We start from the raw sequence: 21,059 nt of genomic DNA on the forward strand, positions 1-21,059 counted from the left end.
AAAACCCCGAGGATATTAGCAGTTCTTGGAGACATTTTTTACCTCCACAGTCCCACTTTCTTCATTTTTTCCTTTTTTCCTGTGTTTGTTTTGATCCTTTTCACTTTGAAGAATTTCTCTAATGCCTGTTTGTACATATGGAGACACAAAGAAGCTGACTGGTAGCAATTGGTTCCTGTGAGGATTTGTTCATGGTGGCATTTCCCAAGTTGTACTGCTTCCTTGGGGAACCCTGTGTCACCTAGCAGTCTTCACAGAAGAATCTTCTAACCTCCTGGCTGGTTGCCACCACTCAGGTAGCCAAGTGAGGGGACAGGACAGATTCTGATTATAAACTTTCATGTTACCCTCTGTATCAGTCAAGCTTCAGGGAATAAGTATACATGGATATAGAGACTTTTAAAAAATACTCCAAGGCTAAGGAAGAGTACTAAAGGGAGACACAAACTTCTAAGAGGATCTCCCAGCCCATGTCTGGGACTCAGATCTTGTTGGCAAAGGTATGGCTGCAGCCATTGCATAAATTTGCTAAGTTGACTAAATTACAGCTGAACCAGTCCCCAGGTAAGCAGGAGGTGTCTCTCTGGGGTGACTTCAGCCTGAGCCTGGCCACAGAAAACCATGACTGGGACTGGGAAGACACTGCACTGTGATACAAGTGGGCCAAGGCTGGCAAATCCCCCCAGAAGACAGATGAGCAGAAAGCACCTCTTCCTAAGGCTGGAGGGCAGGCCTGTTCCGGGAAAGGACTTTGGGAGCCTACCTGCCAGCCAGGAAGATAGTCACAGGGCCTTGGTTGTGAGCTCAGTATGGGACTATGTACATTGGGGTTGTGTGTCACTGGATGTCCCCTGTCCCAACCACACACTATTGATAACTGGATGGTAATACTGAGAAGCAAAATGAAGCATACCAGAGGTAAGAAAGGAGAAAAGAAATGCTTAAAATCTAGCTCATTATAATAGTGTACACGCAATTTTATTAGTTTGCTAAGGCTGCCATAATGAAGTACTACAGCCTGGATGACATAATAGGAATTTATGGGCTCACAGTTTTGGAGGCTGGAAGTCCAAAATCAGGGTGTTGTCAGGGTTGGTTCCTTCCGAGGGCTGTGAGGATTGGGCCTCATGACCATCTGCCTCTTCACATCCTCGCTCTGTGTCTCTGTGCTTGAATCTTATTTTTGAGGATCAGTTATACTGGTTTAGGCCCACCTTGATGACCTTCAACTTGATTCTCTCTGAAAAGATCCTATCTCCACACATCGTTCTTGGGTTAGGACTTTAACATATAAAGTTTGGAGGGGCACAACTCAATCCATTATAGCAATGAAGAGTGGATTTGGAGCTGAGGCAATGAATTGGTAACTGGCACACTCATTGTTTTCAATATTGTCCCACCCTCACTGTTCTCGTGTTTTCTAGCCTACGGACCCTCTATCTTACCCATTCTAGATAAAAAGACATACGTTTATGCTGAGATGTTTGAGAAGCAACTGCTAGGCTGTAGTATTGAAGAGGTTGCCTGGGGGTTAAAGTGAGCATCCTAAATAGATTGTCAAATAATCCTCTTTTCAGCCCCTTTCACTCAAACTTTGAAGGTATCTGACATCACATTCATGAACACTAGGGAATTCTAAGGAGGCATTTTGGGTTGCTTCTTGACACTCCCTGCTGTTGACCTTAGGAATCAGATTTCTGGGGTCTGATGTTTTGCTCTCATTTCTCCAAGATGTTATTACTGTTGACTTTATGCTTTATATATTATTAAATAAACCCTTTATTAAATTGTAAAGGTAATTCAGAGACTACCCCTTATGCTTTTTACCATTTCTCCTAATGTTAACATATCACCACTGGCCCTTTGTCAAAACCAAGAAATTCACTGGTATATTACTATTAACAGACTTCACTACTTTCCCACTGTCTTAGTGTTGCAGGATTCCACATTGCATTTACCTCTAGTTTGTGACTGTATTTGCTCATTTTTCACAACCTAACACTGAGAGATTACTGGTCAGGCACTTGTACAATGTTCCTCTATTTGGTTTGCCTGTTTTCTTCATGCTTAGTCTAGGATTATGGGTTATGGGGAAGAATACAGTGGTGAAATGTCCTCATCACATATTTGAGGAACAAGATATCCATAAGTATCACTGGTGATGTTAACCTTGATCACTTGGTTAGATACGAAGTTTGGTGCTGGCTCTCTTCTGTAAGGAAAGGCCGACAATCGATAAGGCTGTTATAGATTTGCTGATGGCAACGCAGGTAAAATTATACCCCACACTATTATCTTAATGGCTAACAGAACACAATATTTCAGAGAAACATAGCTAGGCAGCCAACAATGGTATTATTGAGCATTTATCACATCAATGATGGAAGACAAAGATCATCAGTTGCCCTAATTTTTCAAAAAGTTTTATTTTTAGACAGGGGAAGAAACATCAATGTGAGAAACATTGATGAGTTGCCTCTCTTATGCACCCTGCAGCCCAGGCAGGCATGTGCCCTTACCAAGAATCGAACTGGCCACCTCTTGCTTTGCATGACTATGCCCAACTGAGCCACACTGGTCAGGGCCAGCTGCCCTAATTTAAAGTCATGACTCCTTGCCCAGTAAGCCAAACCAGTTTTCTAGCCCAGAACAGTGAAGAGGCTGGGTCCCCAGGAGGAAGTTCTTTGCAACACAGAAAATAGACTATAACATCCCTTCAGTTCTGCCCCCAAAGTAATCATGGACTTTTACTCAGGTAACCAAACATTTAAGGGAAATACCCAGATACTTGAGGGCCACTGGATGGCGAGGGGGTCAAAGTCGACATCAATATCTAGAGATCTGGAGTGTCATCATGGTAGCAATGGGGGGGGGGGGTACAATAAAAAAAGAAGTGCTGACCAAGTTATACATGTATATGCTTACATGAGAAGTGTGGACTCACCTGGTGGTCATTTGTCTCCTTATGTATAACTAGACTGACACACTTAGTAACTGCCATGACTTCTCATATGAATCTTTAGCCTGTGGGACACAGGCTGTCAAGAGGCGATAGAGAAGCCTCTGCAGCTGCTGTGTGGCCCCCTTCTCATGCTGCCAGCCAAGAGTAAATGTGCTTATCAGACTACAAGAGAGCCAAATGCAGGTCAAAGTCAAAGATAGCAGTCAACACATATGTACAATAGTGCAGACATCTGGTCATCCCACAGAACGTCACACTGACACCGTTAAATGTACAGCTGGATGAGCCGCAAGTGGCTGGCACACCAGAGGCCCTAGTAATGTAGAGGGTGGGGGATAAGCCTGGAGACTCTGAACTCCAGAAAAGAAAATTACTTGCGGGACCACAGAGCACACCTAAAACCAAATTAACAAAAACCAAGCAAACAAACAAGGGACAAAATGCATAGCTAACTGGTCACCGTTGGAAGATAGTGAAGCAATTCATTTTGAAATTCACAAATGGAAAAAAATCAAGCATCTATCTTATCTATAAGATAAGCTATAAGCTATACCACTAAGCTATAAGATAAGCTATAAACTATACCACTAAGTAGCCAAATAGTGAATGAGGGCAAGTTTCTCTACTGCAGCTAACAATGAAAGAATGATAGAATTGGAATACTGCCATTCTTTAACCTTTCATAAACTGATGAATTAGGCTTTCTACAACCATGTTGGCTAAATCCAATGAGACAATTAGACATTATGTGCCACATAACAGAAGACCACCACCACCTGTAAGACAATACTAGCGTGCCCCACCCAAATGAAATCAAACAAAAATATGAATCTGATTAAATCTGTGAATCCAGAAACAAAAAGTCACAGGAAACACCGTAAGGGCAAAGTATGTTGAATGGTATCAAATGAATGCAATCAGGAAAAGCTGGGAAACTGTAGGACAACTAACCTTATTCTCTCTTCAGATTAATTGCAGGGAAAAAAGTAAAAAATAGAGAGAACTCTACTGTAATATATAGATTTTAAGTGGATCATGATTCAAACAAATTGTTTGCGAATAAAAGCATATGGTATCTAAAATCACTTCAAAATAATATGGAGGTGTGTGCACAAGAATGGGTTATAAGGGAAACAAGATTAGTCATGACCTGACAATTGTTGAAACTGAATGACAGGTACTTGGAACTTCATTATTTATTGTAGGCTTTCATGTATGATTAAATTTTTCCATAATAATTTTCAAATATAAAAAATAAAAAAAAACAATTATCACTAGATTTAGGAATTCATTCTTTAAGCTTTCTCCACCTAGACCTGAATGATCATTGAGAAAGTAATGAAAAACAAACTTTAACACTTAAGTTAATTAATCAGGCTTAGATGAAAAAAAAAGGTATATTACACAAAAGTGAAGTAACGTAGGAAGACTGATAATTCATTTCTAGTTCTCAACCCTTCGGCCTACATATTTAAATACCAAATGTCCAAAGAATATGCAATACATTAGGGAAAAAATATATACATGGATGACGTATTAGTCATTATTTTGTCAAAACAAAAGGCCACTGAGTATAAAAGTCAACCTAATATTTATCAATTAAGTTTTTAAAGTCATTACATTTCAAAAAAATTCCTCTTTATTGAACATAAAATACATTTACAGCATGCAGGTTACAGTAAAAATTAAAATTATATGTTGTCTCCCCAAACCAATGTATTTCCAAGAACTGAAAATAAATCAACATAATCCACAGGTAGACTCATACTCTACTATCACCTCATGTCAAACTAAGTTACGCACACTAGTTTTCTTAAGTTAGGCAAATAATTTAATTGATCACCATGAATAAATATTACTTTTATTTTACTGAGTTTATCTTCTGACCTGTTTATCAATACCATTCAGAGAAACATTAATATATTCAGTCAAAAAAAGGATACTGCAAATTGAAATGTGTCGATGTTCTAGATGATCAGAAATTTTGATTTGTAAGAGTTAATGCTATGTTTAATAACCCATAGCAAAAAGAGTTCACTGAAAACAAATTTATGAAATTCTCTGTACACTTTATGAAAGTTTGAAATTATAAATAGAAAAAAACACTGAGATATTTTTTAAAAGCTAACATTGTATATACCCTGAACTACATGCTAGTTACAATTCATTGTTACACAGCACCAATACCAATACCCATGAACATCTAAGAAACAACCATACTCAAGACATGAGGGGAAAAAAAATTCTGCTTCATTTATAGATATTGCCAAAGAAGCAAGTTTTCATTTGAAAACAAAATATAAATGTCTATGTGAATGCAGCCAAACATTTCTCATTTTAGAAAAGTACCATCATAAATAATAAGCTGTAGTACTTTTAAAAAATTAAGTTAACTGCATTACTTCAATCTTGCTGTACACGAAGGTTTCATCTAAATTTTTGCAGTACTTATTTTGATCAATCCTAAAGGCAACACAATCATTTTAAAGGTTGTAGACTACAACAGTAAAGATTTTTGACTGTTAAAAAAATAAAGTAATTCATCTTTTAAATCAAAAATTATATAAAAGTGGAAATTACAATAGTTAAGGACATAGAAAAATAAGCCAATGATAATCTGAGTCTTCTGACAATGGCTCCAAATTTATTACAAATATCTGTATATAAAACTTCTTTAAAAAGTTAATTCTGCCAGTCAGATCCTAACACAGATCTTCTGAAATTTTTCTACTAACTGAATACCCTTATATCCCCACATTCTCTGCAAATTTATGACATGGTTGCAGTCATCACCCCATTAACAAAGCATATTGAAATCACTTCCCCTATTACTTTTATAGCTTTGTAAAGCAAACTGTTGACTTAGTTCAATCATCTGAAGAAAGAAGAGGCAAAAACAGGTACACTTAGTACTAACTATAAAATTAAAGGTTATAACCAACAAAATAACTTATTTGTAGATTATTAGTAACTTGCAAACAATTAACTATTTCTAGGCAAAACAATAAATTATAGTGTATGACTTAGTGTTGCAGGTTAAAAATACCTCAAGAATTTTATACCAAATTTTACCTAACATATATATAAATTCATCATATACTAGTCCAGTTCTTCCACATTTTTTTGTTTCCATGGGCTATAAATTTAAATCAACCAATACAGTACTAACAATATAAAATTATGTTTAATCCTATATTTTAATTCATTATATTAAATAGACAAATTATATGTGTTCGGTTCTTATAATAATTAGCAGGCAGACCAGAATGAAGCAGGGTATTTTCATTCCACCAAGCTATGTTGATTATAGAAGTGAGAAAAAGGGAAGTCCAATTCTTTTCCAACTGTTAATCTGAGATTTGTTTTTGATACTGTAAAATACATCTATTCAAGAAAATCAAGCAATAGGCATTTCGTAAGATAACAATTAAGTAGCCATGCTCAATCTCAAGTGCCTACTTAGGCAGTTTTAAGATTTCAGTGCTCAAATTGTAGTTTTTCAGAAGCAAACAATAAAGATATAAATAATTTTGACTCTGAAATCATTTCAAGGGATGTTATAGCACTGACCTGATATACTTTATGAGCATGTAGTGTGTAAGTGGTAAAATTTAAGACACATAACCTAAATGTTTCATTTCCTCTAAAATAAGGTAGCTACTTTAAGAAAAATAAGCAGTAGCAGCTAGGTAATTTAAGATTAAAAAATAAACACATACAAACGAACAAGTACAAAAAATACAATCCTATATTGTACAGTTAGCTTGGCACAATGAAGACTAAATTAAGACACAAAAGACAAACTGTGTAATAAATAGGACCACAGTTGTAAACTCATTTTCCTCTCCTATGACGCCAAAATTGCACTCTAGTTGTGTTGGGAAGCAGCAGAATTTACAAGAAAGTGGGCAGGAAACAGCTGAACAGGCCAGATATAATTTATAGATTTTAAAAAGTTGTAGATCTACAATTCCCAGGAGTAAAGGTTAGTCACTGAATGACTCTGCTTGATATTATACACTCTTCATACTTCAATTATTGTCAGCATCTGAAAATGGGAGAAGGCATAGAGAAAATATTTTTTATTTGCATAAAACCTGTATTTGAGATAATCATGAAAGGAATAAAGTAAATAAATACACCAATATTTTTAAAACATTTTGGCCAACAGCTTTGACCTCTTCTGCTAAAATTAATTAAATGTAAACATTAAATTATTTTATTTTTCCTCCTTTAATTTACCTCCTAAATAGAGCTATTAATGAGCAGTACAATGTTCAAAAAGAGGTCAGTCCTTCATTTGTTTCTATTCTTCCTTAGAGAGCCTATGAGTAAGCTGATGTATGAATTATATATTTTTTAAAAGATTTTATTTATTTATTTTTAGAGAGGGAAAGGGAGGGAGAGAGGTAAACATCAATGTGTGGTTGCCTCTCGAGCACCCCCAACTGGGGACGCGACTCACAACCCAGGCATGTGCCCTGACTGGGAGTCAAACCTGAGACACTTTGGTTAGCAGGCTAGCACTCAACTTGCTAAGCCACACCAGCCAAGGCCAATGTACAAATTATATATTTTTTAAAAAGAAGATTGAAAGCAGTAGACAGTGTCAGTAACATTCTTAAAGCCTTAGCTTTAAGGTCCTTAAAGGACCTTAATGGTCCTTAGACCATTAACTAGCAGTGTTATATACATGTTAGCTATAAAAAAAGGAGGAAAAGGAGGGGGAGGGATAAAGATACATAAGAGATATATATGGTAAGAAACTGACAGGAAAATAAACTACTAATAAACAATTTTAGTAGTTGTTACCTGGCAGATTCCTTGTATTAAACTACTTACCTATGTGTTTAGAAAAACTCAAATTTCAAAGCACCATGTTGCCATGTACAATGTGCACTTTTTTTGCCCACATTTTTGAGGAAAAAATCAGTATGTACATTATACAGGGGTAGTACCTGAAATACTTTATATCTGTTCTTGTGTTTTGTCATTATTTGTTACAAATCATGTATTTGTTATACAATATAACATCTTATACCACAGTATCTTCAAAGATAAATTCTAAAAGTCCTTTATAACACAGCCCCCCCCCAAGTATCTATGTAAATAAATAGAAAGCTGAATTAAAAAATTAAAATAAAGGATTTTTTTCCTGTAAGTTTGGGCCAAAAAACGTGGGCATGCATTATACACTGGAGTACATTTCCCATGGCAAAACACAGTATTACGTAAGCTAGAAGACCGGCATGTACAGCTGGGTACTAAAGGTATCAGTATTATTAATATATTTCCATTGTTCCCAAGAATAAACCCAGTGTTTTGTAATGTTTTTCTTGATAAATAAAAGATGAATTTCAAAATTTCTCTACAAGGCTTTAAAATTTTCATTAATATATCACTTAAGTAGATCATATGCTCCTCAATGATGGTTTAAGACTGACTGACAGATAGATGTAAGAGTTAAAAAAATAGTAACTACTATCTCTGGACCAGCAATGAGACAAATCTGTAAATCTGTAAGTCAGGGACACTGACCTCTTTGCCCTTAGATGGTCAAACAAAAAATGACAACAGCCAACACAATAATAGTTGTCTGCTGTGAGTGAATCAAAATTATACCTATTTTTTGTGTGTGAGATTGGCAAAAAGTAGTTTTTTGTGTGTTGCAGAATTTTAGTGATTAGTTTATGTGTGCCATGAGATTTAAAAAGTTGAAAATTGCTGCTTTACACAATCCAGTGCTATAGAACTTTAAAAACAGAGAAATTCAAATATAGGTTGGTATTAGATAATTAAAAATATTTTCAGTAGTTAGTTGTTTAACAATATTTTGCTGATCTTATTGTGACTATAAAGAAAAATGTTATGTTTTAGAGACATTCAACAAGTTATGAATGCATAATTTATTTTTACACTAAAGAATTTTTTAAAAGTCAAAATAAGAAAAAAATTAAAAAGGTAACCTGCTAAAATTCATGAAAGCCAGGATTCCAACTCAGAACTTCAAAGTCTGTGTGCTCTTTTTACTTTATCACTATCTTTGAAATCCTATGCTATATATATAGACAAAAAATACTAAATTGTTTGTAATGTAAATTGCCCAGAATATTGCTTAATTCTCCACCCCAATTGGGAGGCAATACTATGCAAAATGTCAAAGTAAAAACAAAGATTAAAATAAAGTGATTTTAGTATTTGCCAGAAACAAGTTAAGCATCATAATTACCTAACATTTTCAGTTTCCAAAACACCTATACATTTGGGACTTCCTAAAGAATTAAAATCTGAGTTCCTATCATATGATATTAGGCAGCTATTTAATTAATGAATCAGGCTGTAGAAATATTCAGAATCTACTATTATGATAAAGAAGCAGGCTACAAAGTAGCATATAGAGAAAAAGGGTAGTATGTGACTAGGTATTTATCAATAGTTTAAATGTTTTAACTTAAAAGTTATGCAAATAAAGCTCCTCTTCTTCTTTTAAAAAAATATTTTATTTATTTATTTTTAGAGAGGGGATAGGATGAAGAAAGAGAAACATCAATGTGTGGTTGCCTCTTGAGTACCCCTCGCTGGGGACCTGGCCGCAACCCAGGCATGTGCCCTGACTAGGAATTGAACTGGCGACCTTTTAGTTTGCAGGCCAGCACTCATTCCACTGAGACAGAACAGCCAGGGCTAAATAAAACTCTTCTAAATACATAAACTATCGGGTGGTTTTTCTAGATGATATTTACCTTCTAGATAAATATCTTCTATTTGTAATAGCTTTTAATTCTCTATAAGGAACAGATATTACTTATATTAATTAAAGACAAATACATTAAAGAACTCATACATCTATTAGAAAAAATTCACTCCCAATAGGTAATTTGAAAAGAACACAGAAATAACTCATAAAAAATAAAATATAAGTGGGCCAATAAACACATGAAAAAAACCCAACTTCATCAATAAAGCAATGAAATGCTTATGTTGGCCTATTACAACAGAAGCTTAAAAACTATTAATACTCAATGTTGGCAAAGATTCAACAAAATGGATAGTATTCTAGGCTAACAGGCAGTTTGGTGCAATCTTTCAAGAGCCTTAAAATGTTCACATTTTAATTTCACTTTGGGAATCTTCAAAAATAATCTAAAAAGGCGTAAAAAAGATTTTCCATACTTTAAATTTCATATAAGAAATTTCAATTTTGGAAAATTCCAAGTATGAAAAAAATTAACATTTCTATACATGTCCAGTAAAAGGGTTATAAACTATGGTATTATCTACTAGACAGAACAGAAGTATCTTTTTTTAAATGACCCAATGTTAGCTTTAGCTGGTATGGCTCAGCAGATTGAGTGCTGGCCTGTGAACTGAAAGGTCCCAGGTTCGATTCCTGGTCAGGGCACATGCCTGGATTTTGGGCCCGGCAGGTGATCAATGTTTCTCTCACACATCAATGATCCTGTCCTTCTCTTTCACCCTGCCCTCCCCTCTCTCTAAAAATAAATAAATAAAAATCTAAAAATAAAAAAATGACCCTATGTTAAGAAAACAAATTTAAATATACAGTATTGCATGTATCGATGCGAATTATGAAAAGACTAGAAAAAATGTGCCAAGTTACTTTTAAAATTACATACATTAAAAATATCAAGACAGTAACATAAGAATCAAAAAAAGTGTTGTAACAACCAATGGTTGAACATTTCCATTTATAGCTGCAATTCTAAAGCCAGATATAAACTACAAACCTGTAGTTAACATGTTACTGCTTACACCTGTTTGCCTCCTCCACCTCGTACTGCCACTGGCTGGCTGTTCTGAATAAATGCACCACCTCCTCCACGAACTGCACTTGGATGAGTTGGAGAAGCTGCTGGATGTTGCCCAGGACGAATAGGTTTAGCTAATACAAAAAACAAAAACTGGCTTTAGAATAAATCTTAACACATGACGGTAACAACTTTTTAGGTCTTCTCTCTTTATTTACGACAAATTAAGTGTTTTTTTCCCCTGTGCCTTTTTGTTGTTCATTAGATTCCTCTCTCTTTTCTGTTACATACTTTTCTTTCTAGCCTCTTAGACACTTTATTCCTACCTCAATCATTATTCTGGAGCATGAAATATTGCTGATAACTTACTGTTAGCAAATTCTTTTTGTTTTAATAACACTGCTCGGTACAGTTTATCTCCTACTCCTGATCATTCTTGCTTGTCTAGTTCTCATCTTCTTGTCCTGTTAATGTGGTTATTCCTGAAACTTTGGGCTGCTCTCCCAACAATGCCACTCTTTGGCAAGTTAGAAAATAAAAACAGACACATACCACCATTACAATACATAATTAATGCATCAGATATGTTTTCAAGTAAATAAAAACATTCTAACCAAATGAGGTTTCAAGGTTTTCGTGTGGTCTACTAACCAATTTGTGCAGAATGTCCCCTTCTGGCCATATTCTTTGACCTGACTGCTTCCTTTATACGATCTACTTCTTGCTGATAGCGTTTGCGATCACGAGATGCATTTTCTTTGGCTTCTTTCAGTGCTGACTCCAGAGCTTTCACTCTCTCGGCTGTAGCTCTCAGCCGCTTTTCCAACTTAGGAAGTTCACAGCGAAGATCTGCATTATCACGTACCAACTAAAATTACATAAAGAAAATTAGGATTCTAGTTTTAACAAGATGATTTGAGAACGTATGCACAGTTCATTTCTCTTAAGAAAAGTAAAACTACATTTTACACTAAGGTTTGCCAATTAGCTCATTTAAATTAGGCAAGGTCAAGCAAGACATACATATATAGCTATATACATATAGTTCTCACAGATACAATTTCATTTAGGTTTTTTTTGGGGGGGAGGACTGTTCTTTCCCCCTACTACGTAATGACAGTAAGTTAAAATACAGTACTAAGTCCCTCAGACCCACAAACACACATTAAGTTTGGCAGGGTCCTTAATAACAGTGTTGAAAGCAAAAAGGACTAAAATTTCTTTAACCTTACTTTAGTGCAAACACCTAGTGTAAACATCAGGCAAAGATACACAATTTAGTGCACTAAAAATCTTTTTGTAATTAAATCATTTATCAAGCCATTAACTAAAAAACATGGTAAGCATTACTTTTTTAAAAATATGAACTGCCTCACGATATTATGTTTCATGCTAAGGGCATTAAATGTAAAAGAACAAAAAAATTGTATTTCCACTGCAAAGACTTATCTACCAGAGAATTTTAAATCACCATGAATCAATTAAGAAAGCTGACAGACCTAGAATCCCAGAAAGGTTTCCACTGGCCTCATTTGATAAAAGAGTTGTTAGAAATTGCTAGTGGTTTCTTTATATTCAGTACTTGAAAAATAATGAAATAGCTCAGGTTATATAAATTCAAAAAACTGCCACTCACTCCCCATTCTTTTAAAACTGTTACAATGTTAAGGGTATCACAAAATATATCCTTTATTACCTGTTTGTGCACTTTAGTGAGTTGTTCAAGGTTATTTTCAAGGAAGGAGATTTTTTGCTTCTGAGCAGCACTGCCTCCAGTGTCATCAGAATCGATTTCTGCACTCTAAAGAAAAAAAGGTTGATGAATACTGTAAACAAATTTAAAGATCAAAAATAACCTAATCTTAACTACACAAAAACTGGAACGACAATATAAAATTATTTCACTTATATGTGCAAATAATTATAAACATTGTAGGCAGCATTTATACAAATATCCATACTTCAGTATAGTTTTATTACCTTTTTAACTCTGGTGGCCAGGTCCTGAACAAAGAGCTTCCGCAGGTTGTGTAAAGTCTGAAGTTCTTTTGCCTTAAATTAAGAGCAGTATTTTTGGAATTCAGACTTGAAATTTAGTACAATCAAAGGGGAAAAACTCATTAAAACATTCCACATCTTAATTTATTTTCAAGTTTCTCTTACCACTGTCTCTTCCAAACCCTTCAAGTCTTGTCTTGCTTGTTCTCGTCTATCTTGCATAACCCTAAACAGAGGGAGACACATATATTCTCAACTATGAGTCCACAAAATTCTAGTTTTACTTAGCAAAGAAATTGAAGTATTTATCTAAGTCAATTGCTAAATTCAAATAAATAAAAGATACTTATTTTAAAAGTATACTCAATTATGTCTTTCAAAGGAATTTTTATGATGCCTTACAATTCCTTCTATATCCATTATTAGAAGTGATAAAATGTCTGCGGCCATACCACCCTGAACGCGCTCGATCTCGGAAAGAAGTGATAAAATGTTGCAGCATCTAAATAAAGAGTGGTTCTTATTTATATTTTAGAATATGTCACATATAGAATACTGCTTTTTCCTTTTATTTATTTATTTTATTGATTATACCATTATAGTTGTTCTATTCCCCCCTTCATTTCCCTCCACCCTGCACACCCCCTCCCCCACCATTCCCCCCCTTTAGTTTATGACCACCTGTCTCAAGTTTAGATTCTGTATTTCCCCTACTATTCTTGCCCTCCCCCCTATCTATTTTCTATCTACCATCTATGCTACTTATTCTCTGTACCTTCTCCCCCCTTTTCCTCCTCCCACTCCCCTGTTGCTAACCCTCCATGTGTTCTTCATTTCTATGGTTCCACTCCTGATCTAGCTGTCCTCTTGGTTTGCTTTTGTTTTAGGTGTGGTTGTTAATAACTGTGAGTTTGCTGTCCTTTCACTGTTCCTATTTTTTATCTTCTTTTTCTTAGGTAAGTCCCTTTAACATTTCATTTAATAATGGCTTGGAGATGCTGAACTCCTTGAATTTGATCTTATCTGAGAAGCACTTTATCTGTCCTTCCATTCAAAATGAAAAGCTTTGCTGGATAAAGCAATGTTGGATGTAGGTCTTTGGATTTCATGACTTGGAATACTTCTTTCCAGCCCCTTCTTGCCTGTAAGGTCTCTTGAGAAATCCACTGACAGTCTGATGGGAACTCCTTTGTAGGTGACTGTCCCCTTATCTCTTACTGCTTCTAGAATTCTCTCCTTCATTTTAATCTTGGCTAATGTAATTATGATGTGCCTTGGTGTGTTCCTTCTTGGTCCAACTTCTTTGGGACTCTCTGAGCTTCCTCGACTTCCTGAAAGTCTATTTCCTTTGTCAGACTGGGGAAGTTCTCCTTTATTATTTGTTTAAATAAGTTTTCCACTCATGGCTGTTCCTCTTCCCCTTCTGGTACCCCTATAATTTGGATGTTGGAATGTTTAGAGATGTCCTGGAGGTTCCTAAGCCTCTCCTCATTTTTTTGAATTCTTGTTTCTTTATTCTTTTCTGATTGGATGTTTTTTTCTTCCTTCTGGTCCACTCCATTGATTTGAGTCCCAGTTTCCTTTCCATCACTATTGGTTTCCTGTGCATTTCCCTTCATTTCAATTAGTTTAGCCTTTATATGTTCCTCTAATTTGTGACTAAAATCAACCAGTTCTGTGAGCATCCTAATCACCAGTGTTTTGAACTATGCATCTGAAAGGTTGGCTATTTCCTGGCTGCTTAGAATTATAGGCTCTGGGGCTTTGAGTTCTTCTTGAGCCATGTTTTGGTCTGTTCACACCTGTTACATATGAGGAGCTAAGCCCTAGGTGTTCACCAAGGTGGGGCAACTCAGTCACTGGGTTATGACGCTGTATGTGGGGGCGGGTCAAAGGAAAGAAATGGTGGCCACCTCCCACCACTGGCCGAGCAGTCCGTCCCACTGCATGCAAATGTGCGACTGCAGTCAGCCAGCCACCTTGTGCTCTGACTGTTCACTGGGGCCCGCGACGTCCAATTCACTGCTCACTCCTCTGCTGGTTTATCTGCACATGAATGTGTGACTGCAGTCAGCCTGCCCCACACCCTCACTGGGTCCACGCTGCTACCCTGGCTGCCTGCATGCCTGGGGTCAGGGGATCTTTCCTGCCCGACCCTGGTCCGCTGCTGGCTCCGGCCCTCTTACCGGTCCCGGTTGAATGGTTCGTTGTTGTCGGATTTCCATATAGTTCAATTTTCTGTTCTTTGGCTACGCCTTTGTTTACTAAACCTTTGTTGTATTCAAACTTGGTTGTGGGAGAAGGCACAGTGTTTCCACCTACGCCTCCATCTTGGCAGAAGTCCTATAGCATACTGCTTTTATCCAAAATCTGATTAACTGCCTCTTACAGAGAATATAAATTACTGAAAATTAAAAGTCTACATATTTTACTTAAAGTTATTCTACATAAATGATGGCAGATACCAAACCAATGAAGAAGGTTTAAGAAAAACATTCTTTACCCTAAATAATGTATTCACTGGATATATCTTCTAAGTAATGCCCGTAATTCTCTAATTTAGTTTTTAATTTTATACTTGAATTAAAACATTCACTCACGTAAGTTCATGTAGTTTTCTACTCTTTTCCTGATCGGTAGCTTTCAACTTCTCATGTTCCACTCTTAGACGTTCCTGCTCTAACATCATTTTCTGGTTTTGACTGATAAAAGAAAGAAACAAACAAACCCCATAACATCAACACCACCATTTTCTGATTGTTGTCATTAATACTTTTCAAACTCTGAAATTCTACAACCTCACCATTCAAACAACCAGGGCTTCCTGTGATCCAGCCCACTGCAGGGGGCGTAAGAGGACTTGGCTATGTTCAATTATTTCTTCTATTTTGGTTTGAAATCATTTTAGTCTTTTATGTCTTTCATCTCCCCATGTCCCTGTCCCTAAATCCATTAAGATCCACACCTCAAACTTTGTCTTAATTTTTTTTCTTATGCGCCTAATTTCCTACTCAAATCATGATTTAGGTACAGACCTCCAATTTCTATCAATTCAATGCTATTTATGCATATGGTTATGAAAGTGGGAAAATTCTTGATAAATGATGAAGACAACTTTTTTATACTAACGTTTTTATCTCTGAAATAATTGCCTATTAAACCCCTATTATGGGTGTTTTACAAACTGTTTTTCTTGTTCATTTCTTTTTAAAGATTTTATTTGTTTATTTTTAGAGAGAGGGAAAGGCAGAAAGAGAGGGAGAGAAGCATTAATGTGTGGTTGCCTTTTGCACACCCCCTACAGGAGACCTGGCCTGCCACCCAGGCACGTGCCCTGACTAGGAATTGAACTGGTGACCCTTTGGTTCACAGGCCTGTGCTCAATCCACTGAACACACAAGCCAAGGCTGTTTTTCTTGTTCTTCTATTAACTTCTCACATGAACCCTACAAGTTAGATAATTTTATTCATAGTTTACATGTAGCCATGAGTCTCAAAGACCTTGCACACAGTTAACTGGTGGGTAAGTAGTCAAATCAGGATTTTATCTCAGGCCTGCTTATATCCACAGCTTTATTTTCCTCTACATGATACCCTGACTCTCACTGAAACCAAAATATTTTTCTAGGAGTGGTATTTTATGCAACTGATGGGTAATGTTCTCCTATGTTACCATCACTCTGCTTTATCCAGTCACTACCTAGAGGTTCATGGACAGCCTGCCCTGTGCATGCTATATGGTCCACATTACATCCCAGTTCCAGGAGTGAATGTGGTTTTCAGAATGATTCAGGTAGAACTTGTTTTCATTTTCAGTCTAGGAAAATTGAGTGGTGGTATAAATGTATGAGTTATATATATGATTAGTGATCTTAAATTTGGTATTGTAGTTATCTTCAGAGAGAAATCTATTTCCATCAGTGCTGGTATACAAAGATCACTTCTGTTCCAAAAAAAATTTTAAGCCCCAATTTCCAATCAAGTTTGTCTCAGTTAAGAATATTTTTAAAAAGGAAGAAAATGATTTGTAGGAGACTATGGTTTCTATTTGCAATAATGACTAAAGTTGTTTTTTTTCCTTTTCCTGAATAGTTAGATCAAAAGACCCCAAAATATTTTCACCAGGGACTCAGAAGTTATACTTACAAATAAGTTATTTTTAAATTAAAAAATTATAATTTCAATGAAAAAATAAAAATATATCTAGTAAGACTATATTACTCTACCAGTAACCAATTATTTCATTTTGTCTAAACAGTCAATCTTTCTGAGTTAGTTTTTAATATTTAGAGGAAAGAACAGTATACTTACTCTTGAAGATCAGTAATAAGTTTTTCTTTTGCCTCAACTTCATCTCTCAAGCTACTAATTTGTTTTTGATGAGTTTCTCTGTGGCTTTGGATCTGTTGTTCAACAGCTTGCTAAAATTTGGGGGGGGGGGAAAGGATATTCAGACTAATAAGGATTAATAATGATGAGTTAGTCATTACAATCCAATTACATCGAACTTGCCTTAACTTCATTTGCAGTCTGAACCTTATTTAAGTGTTCCTTTTCCATTTCATGCACTTTCTCTGTTTGGATAGGGAGAGAAAACAAGAGAGGACATAGACTTAAAGTTCTTCATAAACCCAGGTTTTATGAGGGATGTGTTCCTTAGCAGTTCTTGATTTTAGACAATCCAAATGCCAAACTATAAATCTTGCTGTTTAAATTAATGACATTGACTAAGTACATGTACAGCCTTCTGTTGAAATATGGTTTCCTTTATTTTCTTTACCTAATCCCAGAACAAATGGTTTAAGGCGTGCTAGGGAAATAAGACAGCTTTCTAAGTTCCTATGCCAAAATTGCATGTGTGCATAAACTTCATACATATGCATAACTTCAGAAATTTGTGGGAAATTCACAAATTGGCTACTTCCATATTCAAACACAACTTTAAAGATGTTTGAAAGCCATACTAAAACATATTATTCATTTATTATTCCAAGTTATCCAAATTCCTACTATTCTCTATCAGTGTGAATGTAAGTTTAATACAATTATATGAAAGAACAAATTAATGTAGGCATAACTCATAAACAATTAGAAGTTAATACCTTGTGCTCGAAGCTGGACTAGTTCTTCACTGAGGGAATCGACAGATTCTTCCAGCTGCCTTTTCTTTTGTTCCACATTTTGAAGGTATTCAGTCAATGACTTAATTTTGGCTTCATGCTTTTGGGGAAAATGTACTGATATGAAATGGAAAAAACCTCACACCACATTTTATTGTTACAAATATTTAAAAATGACCAAGTTTTAGCAACGTATATAAACATATAATATTCTTCAGGATACTAAATGTTCAGGAGCCAAATTTATATGAAAAAGAATATAATCAATGAAATGGTCACTGCTTTTAACACTTGTAAATGAAGGCCAAAAAAAGAGAGATGTTCTTATTATTTTTTTCTTCCTATGACACTACCCTCTTCCTTCTATCTACAATTCCTATGTTGGTGAATGGCCTCTTCTATTCAGTTGCCAAAATCAGAAAACTGGCTGTGCAGTTTTATCCACCCTAGGATTCTTCTAGGTTCTTCAACAGTCACATCAGTCACATCTTTCTAGTTAATCTGTATACTTAACTAAGGTAATCATTCGTTGTACTATAACCCAGTTAAATCATTCATTTTACTCTAATGCCGCTAGACTAGAAAAACCGATCAAATTAACCTTTTCATTTTTGTTACTCAGAATAACCTATGGAAGTAAATTTTTCTTGTAGCTCATACAATAAATAAAACTTATGTGGCTACTCCAAAAATAATAAAGTTTGTTTTGTTAATACATACTTGAGAGATACGAAGTTGGCATGCTGCTAATTCCTTTTCATTTTCTTCCATTTTTTTGTTGCTCTCAGTTTGTGCGCTTTCTAACTGTTTGCAGCGTTTTACCATTGTTTTTACTTCTGACTTCATCTTGCTAATGTAGAGCCTTGCAACAGTGAATTCTTCATCTATCATGCCAGTTCCCTCAGGCTGCTATGAGAAGATAGTGAAATAAAATAAAGAGACAAAAATGTCCAGTGTGTGTTCACCCAATTAGATTATAAAATCTTAGAACTAAATTAAATATATTTTGATATTACTCAATATTGATAGAAAGTCTAAAGTTTTCCTTTTATTAAATATTGTTTTAATAAAAGGTAAATAGAATACTTTCATTTTTGGCCTTTGTTCCTTTCCTAAGTTAATGCTAATACATGCCTACAAGGAAAAAAGAATGCACAACTAAAAAACAAACAAATAAACCCTGATGAATCTGTCTCTTTCAATATTTGAATTTCTTTCTTCATAGGCCCTTTTCAGTAAATTTACTGTTAATCATGTGTAACTCCAGTTTAAAACTTAACAAATAAGGCCTTACTGGTGTAGCTCAGTGCATTGAGTGCTGGCCTGCAAACCAAAGGGTCACTGGTTCGATTCCCAGGCAGGGCACATGCCTGGCTGCAGGCCAGGTCTCCAGTGCAGGGGCATGTGAAAGGCAACCACACATTGATGTTTCTCTTCCTTTTTTTCACCCCCTCCTCTAAAAATAAATATACAAGATCTCAAAAAAACAAACAACAACTTAACAAGTAAGTCCTGTCTGGGTAGCTCAATTGGCTGGAGCATTGTCTTATTCACCGAAAGGTTGTGAGTTCAATTCCTGGCCAGGGTTCATACAGGAAGCAACTGATTGATATTTCGCTAAAAATCAGTGAACATATCCTCAGGTGAAGATTTAAAAAATAAAACCTAACAAGTAAGGATGTTTAGGTGGCACAAAAAGGATGACTTTTAAGCTCACCAAGGAGGAACTGTGGTCACTTTACATTCCATAAGTTCCATGGGTTTCCCTATAAAACTTCAGTATAATATTCAATATCAAAATTAAGTGGAGCTCGAGACAGAAAACATAAAACTGCCTTTTCTTTACAGATGACGTGATTATTAAAGAAACTCCAGGAACTAATAAGTCATTATTGTAACACTGCAGAATACAGGTTAACATACAAAAGTCAATCACTTTCCTATGTACCAGCTTATTTGAAATTGCCATTTACATTAGCACCAGGAAAAAAAGAGAGAGAAACACTTAGGCATAAATGTAACACTGTGTAAGATCCACGAGGAAACTATAAAGCTGATGAAATAAAAAACTAAATAGATGGAGGTATTCTGCATTCATGGATAGGAAAACAATACTGTTAAAATATCAGTTCTTCCCAACTTGATCTATGTATTTAATGTAACCTTAATCAAAATCCCAGCAAGTTATTTTGTGGGTATCAACAAACTGATTCTGAAGTTTATATAGAAAAGCAAAAGACTCTGAATAGCCAACACAATACTAAAGAGCAAAGTTGGAACATTAATGCTACCCGACTACAAGATTCACGATAAAGCTACGGTAATCAAAATGATGTGATATTGGCAAAAGAACAAATAAGTCACTGGAATACAACAGAGCCCAGGAACAGATACACACAAACACAGTACACTGATCTCCAATGAAGCAGTTAAGGCAATTCAATGGAGAATGAATCGTCTTTTCAGCAAATTTGCTGGAACAAGTGGACATCCCCATGTACAACAATAAACTCTAACAGACCTTATACTTCCCAGAAAAATTTATTCCAAATAGATCATAGAAGCATAAATGTAAATGCAAAAACAAAACACTTATAGAAGATCACACAAGAGAAAATCTAGGTGACCATGAGTTTGGAGATGCGGTTTTAAACACAACATCAAAAACATAATCTGCAAAAGAAGAAATTGGTAAGTTGTACTTTGTTAGAATTTCCACTTTGCAAAAGACACTGTTATGAGAATGAAAAGACAAGACATGGACCAGGGAAAGCATATGTAAAACACCGATCTGATGAAGAGCTTATCCAAAACATAACTCTTAAAAACCCAGTAATAAAACAACCTAATTGCAAATTAAAACCATGAGATAACACTACACATCTATCAGAATGGCTCAAAACCAAAAAAATAATGATAGTAAATACTGAGGAGAATGTGAAGTTACAGGAACTCTCACTCACTGCTGGTAAGAATGCAAACTGGTACAGCCACTTTATGAGTTTCTTACATAGCTAACATAGTCTTAACATACAAGCTAATAATCATACTCCTGGGTATTTTCACCCAATTGAATTGAAAACTTATGTTCCTAGAAAAAGGTGCACATGAATGTTTATAGCAGCTTTATTTAAATTTTAAGTGCCAAAAACTGAAAGTAACTAAGATGTTCCTCAATAGGTGAATGTATAAACAAAGTGGTACATCCAT

At 35.5% G+C, this 21,059-nt stretch overlaps 1 protein-coding gene across 2 annotated transcripts in view; it reads right to left on the reverse strand.

Moving 5' to 3' along the window:
- Nucleotides 1–4,842: 4,842 nt before the first annotated feature.
- The window catches only part of KIF5B (kinesin family member 5B), a 45,734-nt gene continuing 29,517 nt past the window's right edge, over nt 4,843–21,059 (reverse strand). Inside the window, exons 16-26 of one of the 2 annotated variants that reach the window (XM_037037811.1) lie at nt 18,570–18,755; nt 17,832–17,949; nt 17,242–17,303; nt 17,041–17,150; nt 15,330–15,431; nt 12,895–12,955; nt 12,712–12,783; nt 12,428–12,532; nt 11,383–11,599; nt 10,711–10,865; nt 4,843–7,010 (exon numbers count right to left, since the gene is read on the reverse strand). In XM_037037811.1, the coding sequence (XP_036893706.1) occupies nt 10,732–10,865; nt 11,383–11,599; nt 12,428–12,532; nt 12,712–12,783; nt 12,895–12,955; nt 15,330–15,431; nt 17,041–17,150; nt 17,242–17,303; nt 17,832–17,949; nt 18,570–18,755 (1,167 nt within the window). In that variant the 3' untranslated portion in view covers nt 4,843–7,010; nt 10,711–10,731. Of the gene's footprint in view, nt 7,011–10,710; nt 10,866–11,382; nt 11,600–12,427; nt 12,533–12,711; nt 12,784–12,894; nt 12,956–15,329; nt 15,432–17,040; nt 17,151–17,241; nt 17,304–17,831; nt 17,950–18,569; nt 18,759–21,059 lie in introns of both variants that reach the window. The other variant, XM_037037810.1, reaches the window with a different exon arrangement.

Source organism: Sturnira hondurensis, unplaced genomic scaffold (genome assembly GCF_014824575.4).
Source record: "Sturnira hondurensis isolate 20B ecotype Veracruz unplaced genomic scaffold, ASM1482457v3 Scaffold0023456, whole genome shotgun sequence".
In the NCBI taxonomy this organism is placed as follows: domain Eukaryota; kingdom Metazoa; phylum Chordata; class Mammalia; order Chiroptera; family Phyllostomidae; genus Sturnira; species Sturnira hondurensis.